We start from the raw sequence: 24303 nt of genomic DNA, 5'->3' as shown, positions 1-24303 counted from the left end.
CTTCCCTTGATCTGGGCACTATATTTTAATTAATGCAACATAAGATAATCTTAACTCCTTTTTGAGAGCTATTGAGTCAATTTCTTGGCTTATACTAAATTTTTCATAAATTTAAGTCTCCAGATGTTCTCCCCACAAACTGTTTAAAGCCAGTTCTACTCCAAGGTTCATATCTGACTCTGCCACTAGAATCAAAGAATCTCTGAGATTTAAAAACAAAAACAAAAACAAAAAATCAATGCTACTACAGAAGTCATTTTACCTCTATGGCGGTAGACCTCTGTTTCTTGCAGTCAGAATTTAATGGTTGGGAGCTTGAAAACAGAAATACCAATTAAGGAAAAGTCGCTGTGTCTACTCACATCCCACTATATTGAAGGAAAAGAAGTAAAAGAAACCATGTGGTCAGAGAGTTATAGAGACGCCCCTCAATGGCAAACCTACAGGCTTTAGTTAACACTTTCAGCATGGGGAGGCACGGAGGCACAGTACTTTCGAGGCTCTAGGAGAGCCTATTATGAAAGTCTCCATTGTGCTAGGGCCACAAGACTCTCTAAGAAATGCCTGGCTCATTTACACTCAGGTGTACCACCGAAGAAATTTTATCAGAAGGGGCACAGGAGCTGTTAGGCAGCCTCAAGGAAGATCAGAAGGAATTCTTCCACATGAGATGAAGAAATATATTGGAAAGGTCCTTGCCATCAAATAGATCTGAACTCTGAATAACACACTAGCTCATTTTTTCTAAGCTGTAGTTAGCTTACCAGCAAAACAGAACTATAATAGTAGCATAGTACTGTGAATATTGTAAAAAATATGTATGCTAAGTTTTTAGCATTTAAGTGCCTTTCATATTTGAGATATTCAAATACTTTTTACTTTCCCTACCACCTGTGTAGGCATAGAAAAGAATGGGATTCTGACTTATTCCTACAATACCAACAAAATATTTAGAAATTATTATTAACTTCTCAATGAATATAAGACCCCTTGTTTGCTGTATCTATTAATCTGTCCTACTAGAATATAAGTCCCTAAAGTTAGAATCTTGCTTCTCACGTTAATAGAGTACGCCCAGTCATGAAGAATCAATTTTAAGAACGAGGTTATTACAGTATCCACTCTCCTCAACAGATAAACATGCTGCGTCTCAGATTCTCTTCAAAGGTAAAGCATCCCACCTTTTAGAATAAAAGTTACTTCAAGGGCCAGGTGATATCCTGATGAGCATAATGTATTAATTCTCCTAAAATCTCTAAGTTCTCTTAATAAAACAGCATGTAAAAATCAAATTATGGGTGGGGTAGGTGTTTAATGGTAACTGTTTGTTTTTATTGGCAGAGACATCAGGGTGAAATCACTAAACCTTGGAAAGCTGCCTTGGAACATGCCTGGCACCAGTGGGAATGTAGAAGTTACAAGGCAGCTATGAGGGGTGCAATGGTAAAGCTTTAATTTGCAGTGACATCTTAAACAAAGCAGTCTTAGTAAAGTAACCCTGTGAAATCAAGCCAGAACTGAAGGACAGGGGCAGGGACAGAGAACATCTCTTGGGGCAGAAGACTACTCATATATTTAACTGCCCTCAAAGGATGCTCTTTACCTCTTTCTACTGATTTTATACACCTCTTTCACCATTCCAACAGCATTTGAAAACTGACTATTGCTCCAAGCCAGAAGTTCTGAACATTATTTTGGGGAGGGCTCATTTATTTTACCCACTATGTTGCTACCCCTGTTGAACATTCGGTCCACTAGAGAAAATGGACTTAGCAGCATGAAAAGCCTACAAAAGGTCCTAGTTAAAGACCATGAGACCTATCAGTAACTCACAACTACTAGTTAACTCATTTAATAAACTAGAGTTAATTTACCATACAACGCCTTTATGTGACTTTCATCAGCAAGTGCTTTGTCGAAAATGAAGCACTCAAATATTTTATAGTAAATATATACCATAATTGTGGGAGAACATATCCAAAGTTAGTATTAATTATCTTAGAAAAGGTGATTAAAAACTACCATTTAAAAAATTCCTCCAAAAACCTACCTATTATTCAGTGATTATCCAACTGGATTGTATTTCATCCATTCACTTATTAATTTACCATTCATTCAATTAACAAATATTTACTGAGTATCAACTCTGAGTTAGGTTGGTGCTATATATGCTGGGGACAAAATTATAAACTAGAGCTCTAACTTCCCTACACTTATGTAGTTTATGTTCTCCATTCTCATTCTGAGAAATATGTTAAAGGCAAAAAGCATATCAAATATTTTGTTTTAGTTCACACTCAAGAAAGCATTACAACTGCAGCATTAGAAAGCATACTGTCCAGGAAGAGCTCATAATATAACAAAATTTCTAACTGAAATACTAGAGTGATTTCTGGGCTTAATTAGAAAATTTGCTGTAAATTATTAAAATGATTAAAAGAATTATAAAATAAAACTACATGCACTGTTTCAGCAATAAATTTAAAAATCCAGAGGAAGTAAATAGTTTCCTAGCAAAATATAAAGTAACAAGAATAAACCACAGAGAAGTAGGATAAAATAGAGCAAATAGCACTAAAGGTATTAGAGTCAGATTTATCATAAAAGTCACCTGAACTAGATGATTTAATAGCTAAATTCTCTAACAAACCTTTAAATTAAAAATTCCCAAAATTATTTAATATGTTTCAGTTGATTATGATGCTAATAGCTAACAAATATAGCATTAACTATATTCGGGCACTGTACTAAGCACTTCATATTAATTCACTTAATCCTCCCAACAACCCAGTGAGGTATACGCTATTATTATCATTTTACAGAGTAGGGTCACAGAAAAAGATGAAGAGTTTCCCAATTCAATTTTAAGATCTTAGGAAAGATGTTTCTCTACCCTGCCTTCCTCTCCTCCCCCCAAAAACAACAAATACTATATACCAATCTCACTTGTAGTAATGATCAAAAGAATAATCTATAACTAATTAGTAATACAGTATCAAAAAATCTATATACCTTATTGCAACTATAAATTAAAGGAAGAAAAACATATAATGTTAATAAATGCAGAAAGGCATTTCAAAAAATTCAGCATCTATTGCTAAAAAAAGTTAATAGGAAGAACTATCTAAAATATTTTCCAAAATTAACAGAAAATATCCTGAACAGCAAAATATTTAATTAAAATAATAACTGGACTAACATGTTCACTATGCCCATTACTTTTCAACATTATTTTTAAAGTTCTAGAAGGTTTAGTAAATGTACCAGAGGCTAGAAAACAGTATAAACATTGGAAAAGAATGGATAAACCAATCTTTTAATTGATAATAATGAGTGTATGCCAAGAAAATCAGAGACCTTTCCTTAAAACACAAGAAAAAATAATTTGATATAGTCACTGAATGTAACTTTCTTAAAATTACAGCTTTTCCCTATAACAGTAATAAGCACACAGGAATGGAAATGGAAAACATATTTTATAAAAAATAGTGTAAAAACTATAAGAACAAATTTAATGGAAAAGCACATGACCATATGAAGAGAACTATAAAATCTTACCAAAGGAATGAAATAAAATTTGAACAAATATAAGACATACCATGTCTTGGATTGGAATACTAATATAAAAATGACAGCTCTCTCCAAATATTAAAAAGTCAGTGAATATAAAAATTCCTATTAGAATTCCAATAAACTTTTTTTTAAAGAATAGGATAAAATAACCTTAAAGTTCACATGGAAGAATAAAGTTCTGAGACTAGCCAAAAATAGTATAAAAAAGAATAGTAGCAAGAAGGGGACTTGCCCCACTTGGTATTAGAACATACCAAAAAACCACTGTAATTAAATTAATCTGAAATTATTGAAGGACTACACAAAACAATCAGAACGAAAAGAGAATCCAGAAATGGATACCAGCATACATGAGCTTTTAATATAAGACAAAGGTGGTATTTAAATTCAGTGAGAAAAGGAAGTTACTGGCACAACTGGATATTCATCTATGAAGAAAATTAATTTCTATCTCACAATATATGGAATATCTAAACAATATATTTAAGAATAATTCCTAATTGTATTAGAGATTTAATTTTAAAAGTAAAATAATATAAATCTCAAAAGAAAACTTAGAAAATATAGGTGGAACTAATGTATAAGAGAGACTTCTTAAACCAAGATAGAGTGTCCAGAAGATATCAAAGAAAAGCCAGAATTATATGATATGGCAAATAAAAACTTTTTGTATAAGGTATACTAAGTCAATACATAACTGACATATTTGGAAAAAATACCAAGGACTCTTAAAATTTTATGAAAAAAATGCAAGCAACTCAATTAAAAAGACAGGTAAAGTATATGAATAGGCAAATTCACAGAAGAATACACTGAATGGCTAACAAACTCAAGAAAAGAGGTTCACTTTCACTTGTAGCTCAGACTAAGCACTAGTACCAAAGCTAATAAAAATTAAAGTAACACTGAGGTGTTATACTCATCAAATTAATAAAAATCACAAAAAAAGATGATGATACCCACTGCCAGCAGGGATTCAGGGTTAAGAGTAATGTCACATATTATTTGCACTCTTTGGGAAAACAGTATGTTATTTCTTAAAATTAAAACTAAACATGCCCTTTGATTCAGAATTCCTACTCCTGGAAATTTAATACACAGAAACAAAAACATCATAAACATAAGGATATATACATATATAGATATTTACTGCAGTACTGTGCATAATGGCAAAACAAACAAATAAAAAAACCAGAGCCAGAGCAAATATTAAAAGTCTATCAACAGGGTAATGATTGAAAAACACAGTACACCCTCACCATGGGCTATTATGAAATCATTAAAACAGTGAACTGAAGAGATATGTACATGGAATGTTAAACAAGAAAAATAAGATGTAGAGTCATGTATACAATATCCACTCCAATTTTGTAAAATAGCAATTAAAACTCCTAACATATGTACATAAATATGCATATAATGATGTCTATAACATATACACAGAGATCATAGGAAAAAATATGAATATATACACAACAGATTGTTAACATGGGTACATGGGTGACTGGGGTCATGTGAACATGTGTTCTGTGTTTGGATGATATCTTATTCAGTTCAGGCTGCTATAACAAAATATCATAGACAGGATGGCTTATAAACAGAAATTTATTTCTCACAGTTCTGGAGGCTGGGAAGTCTAAGATCAAGGCACCAGCATTGTTGGTATCTGGTGAGAGCCTGCTTCCTGGTTCACAGACATCCATCTTTCCACTATAACGTCACATGGAGAAAGGGACAGGGTCTCCCTGGGGCCTCTTTTATAAGGGCACTAATCCCATTCATGAGGGCTCGGCCCTCATGATCTAATCATCTCCCAAAGGCCCCACCTCCAATGCCATCACATTGGGGATTAGGTTTCAATGTATGAATTTGGGGTGGGAGGGACCACAAACATTCAGTCTATAACTGGTGGTCTTGGTAGTGAGGGAGAAGGGTTTAAGGAAGAAGACAAGCCAAAAAGTAAAAAGAAAGGGGAAAAAAAACTGCACCTAAAATACTCCAGTACTTTGTTAAAATTCTATTTTTGTAAGTATATATGTGTCTTTCTGTGTATGTGTACATATATGTGTGTGTACGTATAGAGGAAGATAAATAAAAATAAAATGTGCTATTATACATAAATATCAATTTTGTTTAACTAAAGTTTACATTAAGTAACTAAACTTTTTCATTTTAAATTTTGATTAAAAACCTTTCTAAAACTTTTCACGTGTCCCTGCTTTCTTACACAGACCTTAACAATGACAACTTTATATTCCACTGATGATTTGGTATCAACATGGCATAATGGAAGAAAGCACATGCACATGCATTCTTTATTCAAACCTGCTTTAACACTTATTTATGGTGCTAGACAAGTCTTTTCACCCTTCTAAGCCTCAGTGTCCTCGTCTGTTAAATGGAGAGAGCATTAGTGAAAACTAACATGGTGGACTTAATAATTCTCATTATTAACTTCAGTTATGAACTACAATATGGAGATGTACTTGGGTAAAGGACTGAATGCTCACACATAGAAGAGGTATGCTAGCTACGCTTTTTAACCTAGTCTGTCTCTCTTTACAGCTGGTCTATTTCTCTCTGCCCTCCTCTTACATGAAGTAGTGACAGAGGACTATTTACAAATCCAAACACTGTTAAGTATAAAGATAGGACAGTAGCTAATATGATTTACCACTCAGTTATATTCCAGAATCACAGAGTAAAGCACAAACAGAGCAAACTATCAGATTTTGTTTCTCCTTGCTGTCAGTGTGTCTACCTTAATAGTAATCCTCTTAATTCCCCTAATTTATCAAAAATGAGCACACAGGCACTGGGTAGGAGCTTAGTCTCTACCAAGAATAGAAACATATATGAGTCTTAGTACATAAATTTTGTGACATCTTTTGCTTACGGCTGGGTTCTTAATTATATTCTCTATACTTGCAGTTACCTCTTAGGGAGAGATCATTAGGAGGGGAGAGGGGGAAAAACCCTCCCTGCAAACCAAAAGTTGGTTATCACGTTCAAAATTTAAATATTATAAACAGTTATGCCCTTTCACATGTCATCCTCTCTGTTTTCTAGACATTACTGCAAGAACAATTTATTTGATATGAGCATCTCCCTTTTATAACTGGAATTTTATAGGAGAAAGTATTTTCTGTCAAAGTGGGGGGTGGGGACAGGGCAACAATCTGCCTCCAGACAGCCAGATAAAGATCTTCCAGAAAAAAATCTATATAAGGAATAAGATTATAAGTCACAAAATCCTGAAATCCCACCAGACATTATATGGAGGGCAGTGGCAGAAAGAAAAGAGTCAGCTGAAGGTCTACAGATCTGATTATATTTTCAACACTTTTTCCATAATGGTTGAGAAATTTTTTACAACCCTCATTTTACCAGGTGCAAACCAGAAATAGGAAAAATAAAACCCAGTTCTCTGTAACTTGAAGAACAGTTTGATTTGATCAATCAAAACATCATTTATTACCTGCTTAATATATTTGATATGCAGCATCATAGGACTAATACAAAGATCAGTAAAAAAGAGGATTCTTGCCTAAAGGAGCTCTCAGTTTGGGGATGCTGAGCGGAGAGCGAATCAGACAATGAAGAACTAATTACAACATGACGTGCTCGGTAAATGCTAGCTACTAACTGCACAGGCAGTGGCAGGAGGACTTGAAATAAGAACACTAGTCCCTACACTGTTTAGAGCTAGTGTTTAGAGTGAGTAGCAAATTAAGAAGTATGGACTTTATCCTGTATGTGATGGCTCAAAGATTTCTAAGCCCAATGAGTGACAAAACTGATGTATCTTTGGTCACTCTGGCAGCAATGTGGCAGATGAATTGTACTAAAGCAGTGCAAAAAATAATAAAGTAGTAAAACATACTGGTTAAGAACGTGGGCTCAGGAGCTAAACTGGGTTTAAATACAGGCTAACATGAACTAGCTATACGACCTTGGATAAGCTACTCAACTGCTTTGTGCCTCTGTTTCCTCATCCGTAAATATGAATCAACAGCTCTTACCACATGGGGTGTTGTAAGAATTAAAAGAATCAATTCATGTAAAGCACTTAGAATAGTTCCTGGCACAAAGGAAGTGCTCAATAAATAATACCTATTAACTGCATGAAAGAAAAACTGGAAGTAGGAAGACTAGTTAGGAGGTCAGGAAATAGTCCAGGAAAACAGGTGAGAACAAAGAAGGCTATGCTCACTAGCTGCCTGAGATGATGATACTACTAGAGAATCCAGGGAAAAGAAAAGGAAGAGGAGGATTAAGCCAATGTATGTAGCTCCAGACATGTTAGGGTTGAGGTTCCCACAGAACATGAAAGTATAAATGTCTAATGGTCATTGGAAACTACAGATCAGAACTCCAAAAGAGAAGTAGGAACTAGAGACATAGATTTGAGAGTTATTAATATGTGGACATGGTGGTTATGAAAGACAGTCCTAGGGAGAAAGAGTAATGCAGGATCCACAGGACCTAGGGCTCTAGGATCACAATAGGATCCACAGTAACTCCAACATAACTGAGAATTGTCAGTAATATAGAGAGGAGAAAATATAGCCATATGAAATAATCCCTTCCTTCAAGTAGTTTTCAGTGCCATCAGGGAAGACAAGACATGCACATGTTAAACAATTTTTATCATGATTGTTATAGGATTAACAAAAGTAATTCTAAAAAACAGAGGTATCAGCATTAGAATGGCTAGACGGAAAGGGAAATTATGCTTAAAATTGGAAAACCTAGTGGTAATATAAAAAAGGAACACGGGCATAGAGAAAAAAAGCTAATTCCAAGATGGAAGAAGTAAAGGGGAAAATGAAAACTATTATTTATTGAATGTCTACTATGTGTCAGTAACTGTCCTACAATCTTTCAATTACTTTACCTTATTAATTCTCATAATAATTCCTATGAGACAAATATTACCCCCATTTTACAAGAGCAGTTTGAGGCATACCAAAGTTAAGTAACTTGCCCATAGTTTTGCATCCAGTGACGGGCATACGGCAGTCTAGGACTGGAACCTGGATGGAGGGTCAAAGCCCATGGTTTCTCCACCGTATCTCTACTTATTAAACTGGCAAAAGTAGGACATGTCAAAAAAGAGGGGAAAAAAAAAGAATAAAAAGTATACTCAAGGGCTTCCCTGGTGGTGCAGTGGTTGAGAGTCCACCTGCCGATGCAGGGGACACGGGTTTGTGCCCCGGTCCAGGAAGATCCCACATGCCGCGGAGCAGCTGGGCCCGTTGAGCCATGGCCGCTGAGCCTGCGCATCCAGAGCCTGTGCTCCGCAACGGGAGAGGCCACAACAGTGAGAGGCCCGCATACCACACACACACAAAAAAAAGTATACTCAAAGAAAACAGAATTAGTCTCACTTATTTCACTACCATAGAGCTAACTTTTTGAGAAAGTATGAAGGGAAAAAACAAAAATAAAACAAAACAAAAAAATTTTTAAACACTAAAAATAATCTTTCAATTCCAGAGGACAGGTAGGATTTACAGGTATCTCCTTGCTTCCAGTCTCGTCCCTCAAATCTCTTCCACACTGTCACCATGGATAGAATTCAAAATCACACACCTGAGCCTGTCACTCCTCCTCTCTTTATAATCTTTCAACAACTCCCTCTCACGAACACAATTTAAAAAAAAAAACGAAAAAAGACCTAAAAAAGAGAAACCTATTTAGAAAGTCTAGAAACTCCTTAACCTAGAAAGAATAATAATAAAGAGAAGAAAAGCTAACTTCTAAATTAAAGGCTCACTTATGATTCATAACCCTACATTTCTCATTTCAAAACTGTAAAATAAATGATATTTCAAATGCCAGTTAAACAGCAACATTGACACCTTGTGGTGAACATCCTAAAGTATCAAATGGGACACTGAGTGAAGTGTCTCCTAAGTAAATGTCTGCTTACATGAAAAATAATGCCTAATCCAGAGATTTACAAGGGTTAAGAAGCAAAAATTCAGTTACCATCACACATACCGAATGTAAACTTGGAAAGAGCTGCTCTTACTTTGGCAACATTGGAATTAGTCTAAATTCCTAACTATTGGCAAAAGAATAAAACCTCAGATCATTGTTTTCCTACAAAATGGTACAATGCATCCTTCTGAAGGGGCTATAATGCCAGGGTCTTAGGTGCTCCAAAAACAGCCTTTACTTAGTCAAAATTTCCTATTTTTTGTGTGACATTTACACATAAAAGGTTGAGGGTAGAGATACATATTAGTGGCACGAAAACAGGAAGAGTTATTAACAGGAGACCTGGGTTCTAATCCTGCCTCCAAACAGCACTGAGAATTTTGTGGAGTAAGTAATATTAAAGAATTCAGACTCTGTGTGTTTTCACATAAAATTACAGATCAAGAAGTAACAATTTAGGACTTCCCTGGTGGTGCAGTGGTTAAGATCTGCCTGCCAATGCAGGGGACACGGGTTCGAGCCCTGGTCCAGGAAGATCCCACATGCCGCAGAGCAACTAAGCCCGTGTGCCACAACTACTGAGCCTGAGCTCTAGAGCCCACGAGCCACAACTACTGAAGCCCACGCACCTAGAGCCTGTGCTTCTCAACAAGATAAGCTACCGCAATGAGAAGCCCACGCACCACCAGAAAGAGTAGCCCCCGCCTGCCACAACTAGAGAAAGCTTGCACGCAGCAACGAAGACCCAACGCAGACAAAAATAAAAGTATATATATATAAATCAATAAATAAATTTATGAAAAAAATAAAATAAAATAAAATAAAATAAAAAAACAAGAAATCATCAGGAAAGGAAAAGGTATATTTTTAAAAATTACTGCATCCAGGAACAATGCTGCCTGAGTTAAGGACGGGAAACTATAAACAAAATTGATCGGCACAAAATTAAGTTTCTCGGCAATCACTTTATATATATCATGGCAAAAACTGTGGGAAAAGAAAAACTTTTGCTTGAGCAGATACATGACGGTTACTCTGAACTGCCTGAATCACCAGAGAAAGTTCCATTTTACTCATTAACTTTGACAAGTACAATTTAAAGTTTCTAGCTCCAGAGTAACTCTCTGAGTTCAGGTAATTTACGTGAAAAATAGACACTTGATCTGGTTCAGAAGAAGTATATCTGTGTTACCAGCTATAAATGATTTACATGATGGTGACGAGCAGGCCACTGTTAATAAGGCAATTCAAACGGCTGACACACCTGAGGAATCTAGAAGGCACGCTAGAAGTGAAACCCCCAAGAGACATTTCATTGCAAAACCAGTGTTAAATAATTAAGCCACTACCAAACTAATTTGATGATTTTTCATTTATGGAGGGTTCCACGATTTTCAGAAATTTTCTCCATCATTATGCTATGTGCCCCTAACAACCACCAGTCTAGGAAGGTAAGTGAGGGTTTGCAAAATTTGCTTGTCAGAAAACCTTCATACCAATCTCCAATCTGGCTCTTCTTGCTATGCGCCCCCTAAGATAAGTAAATCATTTAACGCTCCTTGGCCTCAGCTTCAACATGGAAGACAAAAGCTGATCCCTGATTTGTGAACACAAAAAACTTCTAGGAGAATAAGATAACAGATGTGAAAATGCTTATAAATTAAACAAATTTGAAACATCACTGCTTCCACATTTTGGAACAATTAGAGAGGTTAAATGAATTAGGATAAATCAAAGATAATTAAAGTCAGAGTCAGGTCAATCAAAGAATTCTCCGTTATATCAAGTTGACTCCCAAGATCCTACAGTCTTTCCTCAGCTCCTATTCTCCTGTATCACTACAGTACAGAGCCTTCAATACTCCTTAAATCTCTAATCTCTCAGATTCTGTGATGCTACCTTTCCTAACTCCTCCTCTTCTCACTGACTCTGTATTCCCTTTTCTTTTTTTTTTTTTTGCGATACGTGGGCCTCTCACTGTTGTGGCCTCTCCCATTGCGGAGCACAGGCTCTGGACGCGCAGGCTCAGCGGCCATGGCTCACGGGCCCAGCCGCTCCGCGGCATGCAGGATCTTCCCGGACCGGGGCACGAACCTGTGTCCCCTGCATCGGCAGGCAGACTCTCAACCACTGCGCCACCAGGGAAGCCCCCCTTTTCTTTTAATTCCTTCTCTAATGAGATCACACAATCTCATACTTGCAAAATATCTTTAAAAATTATAGTATCTATACTCTCATTTTACTGAGCAAAACAGGCCAAGAAATATTAATCTCTTCCTCACATTTCAAACTATTTCTGTACATTCCTCTTTTCAATACTTAAAACTCGATGTAGTCCCAAACTGAATAGGCTCAAAAATAAGAGTTATATAATAGACACCTCCTGCTTTCTATCTCCACCATCCAATTACTAAATTCTGTCCATTCTGGCACATATCCTAAGAAGTCAAAGTGAAAGTACGTCTCAGGTAAGAATCAAAGGTCATCAAATGTGTGTGGTTACTTTAGTTGAAACCATTGTCTCTTAAGAGCATTTTACATAGTCCATGTCAGCAAACTCTCTACCATTATGTACAGCAAGATTCAAGATTCGCAAAGGAAAAGCCCATTTCATAATGTTTAAAAAATAAACAATCATCCAGTTGGATAAGAGTCCAATCATCCTTCTGGACTCTTCCTCTAGTAGATATATAGAGAATGTCTAATGGTCTGGAATTTATGATGTGTTATGTAAACATTAGGAAATACTGCCAAAATCGAATTTCAATGAATCATCTGTCTGAGTAGGGTGAACACAGGTTGAGTGTCACTCTTAACTTTATTTTAAATTGCATTTATTTTGGTAGCCTGCCTCCTGGGGAAACGTCCTTGATGATCTACCACATTGAAAATTAAAACCAAATTTAAAAATCTTTCCAAATTAAGCCCAGACATTATGAAAATATAGAGCTGAGGCAGTTAAGCCTCTAAGCACATGAGATTTCACGCAGAGCTCCTTTGCCTTGCCAAATATGATTCTTTTAAGATGAACAGCAGATCAAAACTCTAAGCTATGTCTGGGGCTATTGAAGCGGTTTTCTAGTAATGCCACAGTTGCTAAAGTTTTGATAAGTCTAAATTTTGTACCTCTGGTTGCTGCTCTTTATTGTGCAGAAGACCGGAAACAGCTCATGTCCCTGTTTTAAGATCACTGGCTTCCAATCACTCTCTCCCACTGTCCAGAGGAAAATAATGGCTTTCCAAAGGCTTTGTAAAAGAGATAAATCACTGTAGCTACAAAATTTATGAAGCTCTCACTAAAAAATGCTAAGTCTGAGTAACAGCTTCTAAAGATTCCATACATTTCCTCACATCGAAATGTCACAAACTCAGAATGAGGAAGATTCTTGACAAAATGCAAGAGGACTCTAAGTTTCTTACCGCAGCAAAGAGAAGACATCATAAGAATTGCGAACACAGTTCTGATCCACCTGAAGAAGAATACTCTTCTGAGCATCTGAATAACCCTAAAAGACATTAATGAACAAATTAATCGAGGTAAAACAAAATAGGTGTCCAAATTAATCGTGATGTTTGTATTTTTAAAATTATGATTCAGTAACAACTCAGTAAATTCAAATCATTACGAAATTAGAAAAAAGTTAAACACTTTTGTATAATTGAAGTTTAACCTTATGGGCAAGTGAATTTAAAATAAATTTCTTCTAACATTTTCCCACAGAAACAATGTTTCACATTATAACTTTTGGTGAACTTCCCAGTGAAACCCCAGAAGTCTTTTTAACATATTATGTGGCTGAAGAAGAGTATTAACAATAATATTTCAAGTATGCCTAGCCATCATATGTAATGTTTTTATGGGGGAAAAGGCATTCCAAGTTTTAATTAGGAATACCAGAAACAAGTATTTCCACTCAGTGGTGTAAAGGTGGTGGCAGCAAGGATGGTTTCTGGAGAGAACACAGCACAATTCCATAGGAAGAACAGAACAGCTATCTGGCACTTCAGAAAGGCAAAGTAAATAGTAGTTAAGAAAAAAGGACTCTGGACCCAGACCACCTGGATTACAGTTTAAGCCCTTAATACACCAGCTCTGTAATCTGGAACAAGGCACCTAACTTCTTTTAGTTTAACTTTGGTTTCTTCATCTATATAACATGGAGATGGTAATATTATCTACCTCACAAATTGTTGTGGGAATTAAAAGAGCTGATATTTGTAAAGTCAAAGGTATGTGAGAAGCACTGTATAAATGTTTGCTATAATGCTAGTATAAGCATTTTCTAAAAGTTACATTGCTGCAGACATTAAAAGGTTATTAGGAGAATATTATAAACAACTTTGTGCCAACAAATTTAACAACTTAGATGAATCCTTGAAAAAATACAACATGACAAAACTGATTAACAATAAAACAACAATCTGTAAACTCTATTTTTTAAGTGAATAAGTAATTGAAAATCTTTCCACAAAAAAAGCCTAGGTCCAGATGGGTTCACTGAATTATATCAAACATTTAAGAAATATCATCAGTTTAACACAAACTCCTTCATAAAACAGAGGGTAAGGGAACAATTTCCAATTCATAAGACCAGCATTACTGACACCAAAACTTATCTCTCTCTCTCACACACACACACACACACAATTAGAGACCAATATCCCTCATGAATATAGACACCAAAATCCTTAGCAAAATATTAGCAAGTGGGACCAGCAATACGTTATAAGGATAAAATAGTAACTCATCGTTATTGACTGAATTTATTCTATGAATGTAAGGTGGGTTTAGCATTTAAGATCAACCAATTAGCAAATAAATGAAGCAATCATTATAAGCCTATCTTGATGGGCACACAATTATAAAGATGTAACTTGTGATGATAGCAACATAAAAATGGGGGAACAGAGCTATATGGAAGAAAAGTTTTGTATAATATTAAAACTAAGTTGGTATTAATTTGAACTAGACTGTTATAAATTAAGATGTTAATTGTAATTCTTGGGGCAACCACTAAGAAAATAACTAGAAGATATATAGTAAAAGAAATGAGAAAGGAATCAAAATGTGAGAAATAACTAACACAAAAGAAGGTAGTAACAGAGGAATGGAGGAACAAAAAAGATGTAAGAAAACAAATCGAAAAGTGGCAGAAGTCCTTCCCTCTGTAATTATATTAAGTGTAAATGAATTAAACATTACAATTAAAAGGCAGAGATTGGAAGAATGGATTTTCTTTTTAACGACCCACTATATACTGTCTACAAGAGATGCACTTTAGAACCAAAAACACAAATAGGTTGAAAATGGAAGGACGGAAAGATATTCCATGTAAGCAGTAACCAAAAGAAAGCTGGAAAGGGTATACTAATATCAGACAAATAGACATTAAGACAAAAAAAAATGTTAGAAGAGTAAAAGGATATTATATAATTTTTAAAAGGTCAAGAAGGTATAAATGATTATAAACATATATGTACCTAGCAACATATAACAAAACATATGAATCCAAAACTGCAAAAACTAAAATGGGAAATAGCTGAAGTCAACATCCCACTTTTAACAATGTGTAGCACAACCGTAAGAAAGATAAACAATGAAACAGAAAACATGAAAAATACTATAAATCAACTAGACCTAACAGATGTATACAGAATGCTCCACCCAACGACAACCATATACGTATTCTTCTCAAGTGCACATGGAACATTCTCCAGGATAGACCATATGTTCAGCCACAAAACAAATCTCAATACATTTCTAAAACCTGAAATCATACAAAGTATCTTTTCTGATCACAATGGAATGAAACTAAAAATCAATAACAGAAGGAAACTTGGAAAATTCACAAACTACAAAGTAAATAACATACTCTTAAACAACCAGTGGGTCAAAGAACAAATCATAAGGTAAATTATTAAATACTTTGAGTAGAATAAAAATGAAAATACAACATATCAAAACATATGGGATACAGTGAAAAAGTGCTCAAAGGGAAAAGTACAGCTGTAAACATTTACATTTAAAAAAAGAAAGAGTTCAAATCAATTAATCTAATCTTCCACCTTAAGGAAATAGAAAATAAAGAACTAAACCCAAAGCAAGAAGGAAGTAAATAATAAAGATTAGGGCAGAGATCCATGAAATAGAGAATATAGAACAATACAGAAAAATCAAAAAAAAAACAAGTTAGTCCCTTGAAAAGAGCAATAAAATTGACAAACATTAAGCTAGACTGAACAAGACAAAAAAAAAAAGAATACTCAAATCACTAAAACCAGGAATGAAAGTGAGAACATTATCACCTATCTTATAGAAATAAGAAGTATTATAGAAGGATACTATGAACTGTACGCAAACAAATCAGATAACCTTGATAAAATGGAAATTCCTAGGAACACAGAAACTCCAAAAAATGACTCAAGAAGAAACAGAAAGTCTGAACAGATCTACAAGTTGTAAAAGAGTTTAGCTAAGCTACTCCATGGTACTGCTGCCCTGGCATACATTTTGTTTGGTCAAGCAGCCTGCAGGGACCTTAAACTAACACTAGACCCCCTTTCAGGGAAGTGCATGCCCTAGATAGCAGGATGCAGAGTCATAAGCAAATGTAGCTTCTGTTATGACTTGTGATCAACAGTCTCCCCTACTTCCCAGCACCTGTATGCTTTATACGCCCCTTAGGTAAGAATCCCCATGGAGTGCATGCCCTAGATAGCAGGATGCAGAGTCACAAGCAAATGCAGCTCTGTTATGATTGTGATCAACAGTCTCCCCTGCTTCCCAGCACCTGCATGCTTTATACGCCCCTTAGATAAAAATCCCCATGGAGTGCATACCCTAGATAGCAGGATGCAGAGTCACAAGCAAATGTAGCTTCTGTAATGACTTGTGGTCAACAGTCTCCCTTGCTTCCCAGCACCTGTATACTTTACACACCCCATAGATAAAACTCTCCATGGAACTTACCAAAACCCTGCTCTTTTGGCTTGAACTGACCAATCCAGCCCTAGCCCAGGAACCCCAAAGCACTCTACCCACAGACTCTAAATAAAGACATGTGTCCCAGGTCCTGCATCTCTCTGTCTGCACTTGGCCTTGAGCTCCCCATATATAACTTTACAGTCAGTTCTCTGTATCCATGGTTCTGGTCTGCATCCATGAATTCAACCAACTGTGGATTGTATAGTGCTGTAGTTTGTATTTATTGAAAAAAAAAAGTAGATATATAAATAGACCTGCCCAATTCAAACACATGTTCTTCAAAGGTCAACTGTACTAGCAAAGCTAATCCAGCAGCATACTAAAAGGCTAATGCCATCTGGTCCAGCGATTCTACTTCTGGGTATATACCCAAAAGAACTGAAAGCAAAGACTCAAAGAGATATTTGTACATCCATGTTCATAGCAGCATTATTTACAGTAGTTGAGGGTTAGAAGCAACCTGAGTATTCATCAACAGATGAACAGAAAAACAAAATGTTGTATTTTCATACAATGGAATATAGTTAGCCTTAAAAAGGAAAGAATTCTGCTATAACATGCATGACCCTTGAGGACATTATGTTAAGTAAAATAAGCCAGTGACAAAAGGACAAATATTGTATAATTCCACTTACATAAGGTACCAAGAGTAGTCAAATTCATAGAAACAGAAAGTAAAAGGGTGAGTGCCAGGGACTTGGTGAAGGGGGAGATGGGGAGTTACTGCTTAATGGGTAGAGAGTTTCAGTTTTATAAGATGAAAAGAGTTCTGGAGATGGATAGTGGTGACAGTTGCACAACAAGGTGCATGTCCTTAATGCCACCACACTGTACACTTAAAATTGTTAAGATGGTGAATTGTATATTATGTATATCTTACCACAATTAAAAATAATTTTTTAGAAAAGATTTATACACCAGGAACAAGTGGGATTTACCCAAGGTACGTGAGGGTGGTTTGATAAGTGAAAATCAACACAACATACCAAGTTGGAGGACTCATATTTCCCAATTCAATACTCACCACAAAGCAGCAGTAATCAAAACAGTGTGGTATTGGCATAAGTACATTGGCATAGATCAATGGAATAGAACAGAGAATACTAAATAAACTCATATGTCTATGGTCAACTGATTTTAGACAAAGGTGCCAGGACTGAGAAAGAATAGTCTTTTCAACAAATGATGCTGAAACAACTGGATGGCCACATGCAAAGAATAAAGTTGAACCCATCCCTAACACTATATACAAAAATTACAATTAGGATCAAAGACCTAATTGTGAGAGCTAAAACCATTAGAAGAAAGCACAAGGGTACATCTGTATAACCTTCAATTTGCCAATGGTTCTTAGATATGATGCCACAAGTATGAGCAACAAAAGAAATAACATAAACTGGACTTCATCAAAATTAAACTTTTGTGCATCAAAGGACACTATAAAGGAAGTGAAAAAACAACCCACAAAATGGGAGAAAATATATGCAAATCATATATCTGATAAAGGTCTAATATTCAGAATATATAAAGAACTCGGACAACTCAACAACAAACAAGACAAACAACCCAATTTTAAAATGGGCAGAGGATTTAAAGAGACACTTCTCCAAAAAATATATACAAATAGCCAATAAGCACATGAAAAGATGCACAACATCATTAGTCATTAGGGAAATGCAAATCAAAATCACAATGAGATACCATTTCATACCCACTAGGAAAAGTAAAAAAATAAATAAATAAACAAAATTAAAAGAAAGCAAAACAAAAAACAGCACATAAGTGTTGGTTAAGGATGTGGAGAAATCAAGAACCCTAGTATATTGCTGTCGGGAACATAAAGTGGTCAGCAGCTGTGTAAAAAAGTCTGGCAATTCCTCAAAAAGTTAAACATAGAATTACTACATCATCTAGCAATTCCATTCCGAGGTATATAACCAAAAGAACTGAAAACAAATACTTGTACATAAATGTTCATAGCAGCACTATTCACAATAGCCAAAAGGTAGAAACAATTCAAACATCAATCAGTGGATGAATGGATAAACAAAATGTGGTATAGAGTATTCATACAAAGCGATATCATTCAGTCATAAAAAGAAGTATTGATACATGCTGCATATGGATGCACCTCAGAAACTCAAGCTAAGTGAAAGCAGCCAGACATAAAAGATTACATATTGTATGATTCCATTTATATAAAGTACTCAGAATAGGCAAATCCATAGAGAGAAAAGCAGGTTGGTGTTTGCTGGGGGTTGGGGAGCACAAAATGAAGAATGAATGCTTAATGGGCATTTTCTTTTGGGGTGATGAAAATGTCATGCACCTTAATGGAGGTAGTGTTCGCACAGCATTGTGAGCATACCCAGTGCCACTGAACTGCACACTTTCAAATGCTTAGGGAATTCCCTGGTGGTCCAGTGGTTAGGACTCAGCGCTTTCACTGCTGGGGCCCGGGTTCGATCCCTGGTCGGGGAACTAAGATCCTGCAAACCGTGCAGCACGGCCAAAAAAAACAAAAAACAACAACAACAACAAAAAAAAGCTTAATTTTATGTTATGTGGATTTCATCTCAATTAAAAAAAAGAGAGAGTTGGCTATGAAATAATCTACATATCATGAGAGCAGCTGAAAAGAAAGGACAGAGACAGGAGATAATCCTATAAATGAGCTACAAAACCCAAAAAGACACTAGAAGTAAATTTAAGATTCTCAGGAGAAATAATTAATGACATTCCACTCAGTTATACTTATTTTATGTAAAAAGCTGCCAAACATTTCTTCTATTAAAAACTTATCCACACTCACTAACATACAACTAACGTACAACTAAAAGCAACATATTACAGCGAGGATTCTGGGTCTTAACCCACTCTGCCTGTCATGGAAGTGAAGAAAATCATTTAACCCCTCTAAGCCTCAGTTTCTTTAACTACGAAATGAGATGAGACTACTACTAATGTAAATAGTAAACAATAATAGCCAAACACAAAAGTAACATGTATGAGCATTTCCAGTATGCCAGGCAGTGTTGTTTTCCATGTTAAATTAACGTTTCAATGTTAATGTTAAGGGTTAACATGTTTAATACTCACACAACCCTGTGAAACAGGTACTATTATTATCCCCACTTTAAAGGTAAGGAAACTGAGACACGCAGAGGATTAAGTAGAAGAGCCATGCAGTCTGGCTCCACAGCTCATGTTCTTAATGACCATGCTACACTTGATCTCAAAGACCTTTTTCAGGTCTAAAATTCTGGGTCCATGTACATTTAAGGCAACTCAAGGACATTATTAAACCCTTCTGCTTCAGCCACCACTTAGCAATTAACATTCTTGAAATATGCTAAGAGCCTTGCTCTGAATGACATCTAACTTCACCAGATGTGCAATCCCGGCAGACCTCTGATGAAGGATCATAATGGAAAGAAATGGCTCATTTGTATCTGGTTATCTGTGTGAGATACTGCCAAGTGCCAAAGAGCCCAGAGGAGATTTACATGTCACTCAAAATTCTTCTGAAGCCAGGCCTAACAATTCTTTTTCAAGGAAGGGAACAGAATAGGCACTAGTCCGGGTGAGTGCCTATTAAACCATTCAAGGAAACAGATAATTTCACATATCCAGTGAGCAGGAATAATTCCAGGCAGATGATCAGGTGTGTTTCTAGATCAGTGGTCAACAAATTTTCTCAGTCAGCAGCCAGATTGTAAATATTTTAGGCTTTGCAAGCCACACACATCATCTCCATCGCATATTCTTCTTTGTTTTCGCCTTCAAATTCTTTACAAATATAAAAATCGTTCTTAGCTCCCAGGCCATATAAAAACATGTGGGGACTGTAATTTGATTATCCCTGTACTAGATCGCTGAATGAGTCACTTTTTAAAACATGTTACTGTACATTTTGAGAGTTTTCAGCTACTACAACAATCATAAGACTATCCTTTATTAAAACTATAAAAGTTCTACTAAAATAATCCACTTGACAGGATAACTGTTAATTAAGCGAACAACATTATACATATATACTTATTCATTTCAGTGTTTACTGAACATCTTATACATACAGGGTGTCAGGCAATTGCTATCATCGTTATAAAAGTATACAACCCAATATACTATAAAGTATATAACCCAGTTAAGGTTCCAAGTGAAGTAAAAACTGCAAAGGTGCCACAAGAAAGGTTAAAAAGAAAAGCTACAGGAGTTCCAATATGGTAAAGATTCCATCTAGTAGAAGCAGGAACATCAAAGGCTGCAGCAGGGGTAGCAATATTTGGGACAGATTAAGAAGCATAGAAGGCTGAATGGCAGTGAAGGAAAGTCCCACACAGACTGAACACCTTTAGCCAAAGCATGACAGTAGGAAAACATAAGCTGTATTCAGAGAAGATTAAATAGTGGTCCAATTTGTTCAGCTCCAATGATGTCAAAATTACTTGGAACCCTGGAGGGGGAAATAGTGGGAGATATAGCTATATAACTAAGTTGAGAGGGCCAGAGCACAGAAAGCCTCAAATGTCATACTAAAAAGGGAGACAACCTACATGCTTATTGGACTCATGAAAAGTTTCTGACAGTGTAGGACAATGATCAGAGCTGCATTTAAGGAAGGTTACTTTGGTAATGACAAATATGACAAATTAGGGGAAGCAGAATGTCCAGACAACTGTTAGGAGGCTATTCTAAAAATCCACACATACTAGAGGTAATGAGAGTTCAAACTCTGAAGAAAAAGAGAGACAGAGAAAAGAAGTAAAGATAAAAGCAGAGATATAACCAAAAGTACTATACCACTGACTGAATTTAGGTTGATGGAGAAAAGGAAATTAGGTCAGAGATTTGGACACACCTAGCAGACAAGAAGTTATTCCATACAACCTTTAAGCAAAGGAATAAAAAAAATGAAAGTATGCTTTAGGAAGATTAATCAGGCAGTGGTGAATAAGACAAAGTGCATACAAAGAGACCAGAGCCATAGGCCTGCCAGAAAACTACTGCAGTAATCCAGCCTTATAGGGTGCCAGGCTGAGCTTGGATCATGGCAATGGATATGGAAAAGTAGCCATATATATAAGTGATTTCAAAGGACTCAAAAGAGTCTCGTAGCTGAATGAATCGAGTGGATAAAAGAAATCAATCAAAACTAACTGCAAAATTTGAGGCCTGGATAAATGGAAAAATAGTTAATAAAAATGTAAAAAACTGGAAGGGAAAGCAAACCTGGAGAGAAAAATGAAGAGATCCATTTAAAGTATAACAGGGGGCTTCCCTGCTGGTGCAGTGGTTAAGAATCCGCCTGCCAGTGCAGGGGACACGGGTTCGAGCCCTGGTCCGGGAAGATCCCACATGCTGCGGAGCAACTAAGCCCATGCGCCACAACTACTGAGCCTGTGCTCTAGAGCCCACGAGCCACAAATACTGAAGCCCGCGTGCCTAGAGCCTGTACTCCACAACAACAGAAGCCACCGCAATGAGAAGCCTGCACACCGCAACAAAGAGTAGCCCCCACTCAGCAACGAAGACCCAACGCAGCCAAAAATAAATCAATAAATAAATTTATAAAAAAATAAAGTATAATAATTTGCAAATGGCAGATGTCTATGCAGAAGTGGTCAGAAACTACTTAAACATAGATGAACTAGAATTTTGAATAACGAGCTATACAACTGATGACAAACAAGTAGCATATGCCAGAATTTTAAATGATCTGCTACAGCAACATTCATTCACTCAGTCAACAAATATCTACTGAATTATTACTACATGCCAGGCACAGTGCTAAGCACTAGGGATAATTCAGTGGCCAAGACAGACACTGTCTCTGCCCTTACACAGTGTACAGTCTAGTAAGAAAGAGAGATGAGCAAATGGGTAATCCGAATATAACTGGTTAGGAACAGTGACAAGAAAAATGAAAGGCAAGGTGCTATGAGAACAGATAGAGGGGTATCCAAACTGGATTTAGGGGGTATGTCACAGAAAACCTTTCAATGGAAAGGAGATCTAAGCTCTAAAACTGAGATGCACAAATTTGAGCTTAAAGTGTTATGGGTGGGGTGCTTCAAAATCAGGAATCAAATCACAATAAGACCTTACAAGTCATTAATTACTCTGAAATGATTTGAATAATGGAGGGACATGACGAGAATTTTAAGAAGATAAATCTTGCTACAATGAATGGCAAGAACCAGGAAAGAAGCAGATGTTTAGCAGACACCTTAAGTAGTGATTCAAAAAAGTGACTCAAAAAAAGAGGGAGGTGTTCGGGATGGCTCCTTGTTCTGACTTGAGAAAGTGGATGAACAGCAGTACCATTCACTGAAATAAGGAACACAATAAGAGGAGGTTTTCTTACAGGGGGAAGGAATTGAGCTCAGTTTGGTAATTGTAGAGTATGTGTCTCTGAAACATCCAAGCAATCTGACTCAAGTCTAGATATATGGAAGCGCTGACTGGCGATGTAGACTTGGGAGAGATCTGAATGATCCAGAGATAATGTGTTAATGAGAAAACAAAAGGCCCAAGTGGAAACCTGAGGACAATAGCTTAAGGGCCCCAGCAAAGGCTTGCCCTAGTGGGACTGATAGTGGACTATACATGTTACTCTTTAAACTGTAAGCGAGCTCTGCAAATAGTCCTTCTTCTACTTATTTAAGTAGAGTAAGAAATCATAAAGGACAAGGAAAAAAACCAATGGCTCATTCTACAACTTAAGCACCTTTTCAGATGCAATGAGTATACTTTTAAAAAATATAATATTTGTTTGTACAGCTCCTCCTAAAATGGCTACCTGATGAATCAAGGGACAGCCTGTGTCCCTATGTGTGTATGTTCATTTGGACATTAACACACTTTTAAGAGTCAGGCAAGTTTAAACCAAGAAAAAATGTGCACGTGTCTCTGTCAAGCACCTTCGAGCCTCGGACACCCACTGCCCCTGGGCTCTGACAAAGCCCAGATGCTGAGCTGTTAAGGAGGGAAAGCAAGACCTCTTCTTCGACACTGAACCTGAGCTGAATATGTACATTCCCCCAGATCTAGTCTGAGATTTGAGACAGCAGATGTTTTCTTCTCCTTCAAAACAGTAAGAAGCAATGAAAATAAGAACAGTGTTATTAAGCAAAGGTATACAGATCTTGAAACTAAAATCAATTCTTTTTTTAAATTCAAGTCAACAGGGGTGAAGAGGTTCTTGTTCACACTTCAGTGTTTTAAACTACCCTCAAAAAATAATCACAATCATAGTCACACACTCCAAGTATGAAGTGCATTAAATGTCATCAATGCAACTCCGTAACAAGAGGACTGAAAGTGACCCTGCTGAAGTAGTCATCCTTTCAGAGAAAAGTATACTACAGAATAGAGATAGGAACCATGTGATCTTAGTGGATTCATTCACTCCGGAAAAATATCTTCTAAGCAAAGTCTACACTAAATCCTGGGACCAAAAAAGTAAGATACCACCTCAGCCCTAAAGGAGCTTACGCCCTAACAGGAAGAAGGATGTATACACAGTTACTGTAACTGTGAGAGAAGAGAAGTGAGAGGGAAGAAAAGGCAACAGTGGTACCATGTTAACTAGGTTAAAAAAAAAAAAAAAAAAAAGAAAAGAAGAAGAAGAAAAGATTCCCAGCTTTCTAGAGGAACAATTTAAACCAAAACTGACTCACAGAGGGGAAAGGAAAAAAAGTCAAGAATGCCCTAATTACAAATCTAAAAAAGAATAGTAAAGACAAGTTTTCAAAATTTAAACAAAATTTCCAACTCTCTGAATCCCCTAGTGAGGA

At 36.3% G+C, this 24303-nt stretch overlaps 1 protein-coding gene across 2 annotated transcripts in view; it reads right to left on the bottom strand.

The window, feature by feature from the left end:
* The window catches only part of UVRAG (UV radiation resistance associated), a 308009-nt gene that overhangs the window by 217141 nt on the left and 66565 nt on the right, over positions 1-24303 (bottom strand). For both annotated transcript variants that reach the window (XM_081240490.1, XM_081240491.1), the window contains one exon: positions 12940-13025. In XM_081240490.1, coding sequence (XP_081096616.1) covers positions 12940-13025 — 86 coding nt within the window. The remainder of the gene's footprint in view (positions 1-12939; positions 13026-24303) is intronic.

The sequence above is a fragment of the Mesoplodon bidens genome (assembly GCF_964165515.1).
Source record: "Mesoplodon bidens genome assembly, chromosome: 7".
Lineage (NCBI taxonomy): Eukaryota > Metazoa > Chordata > Mammalia > Artiodactyla > Ziphiidae > Mesoplodon > Mesoplodon bidens.
This window is presented reverse-complemented; position numbering and strand designations above follow the sequence as displayed.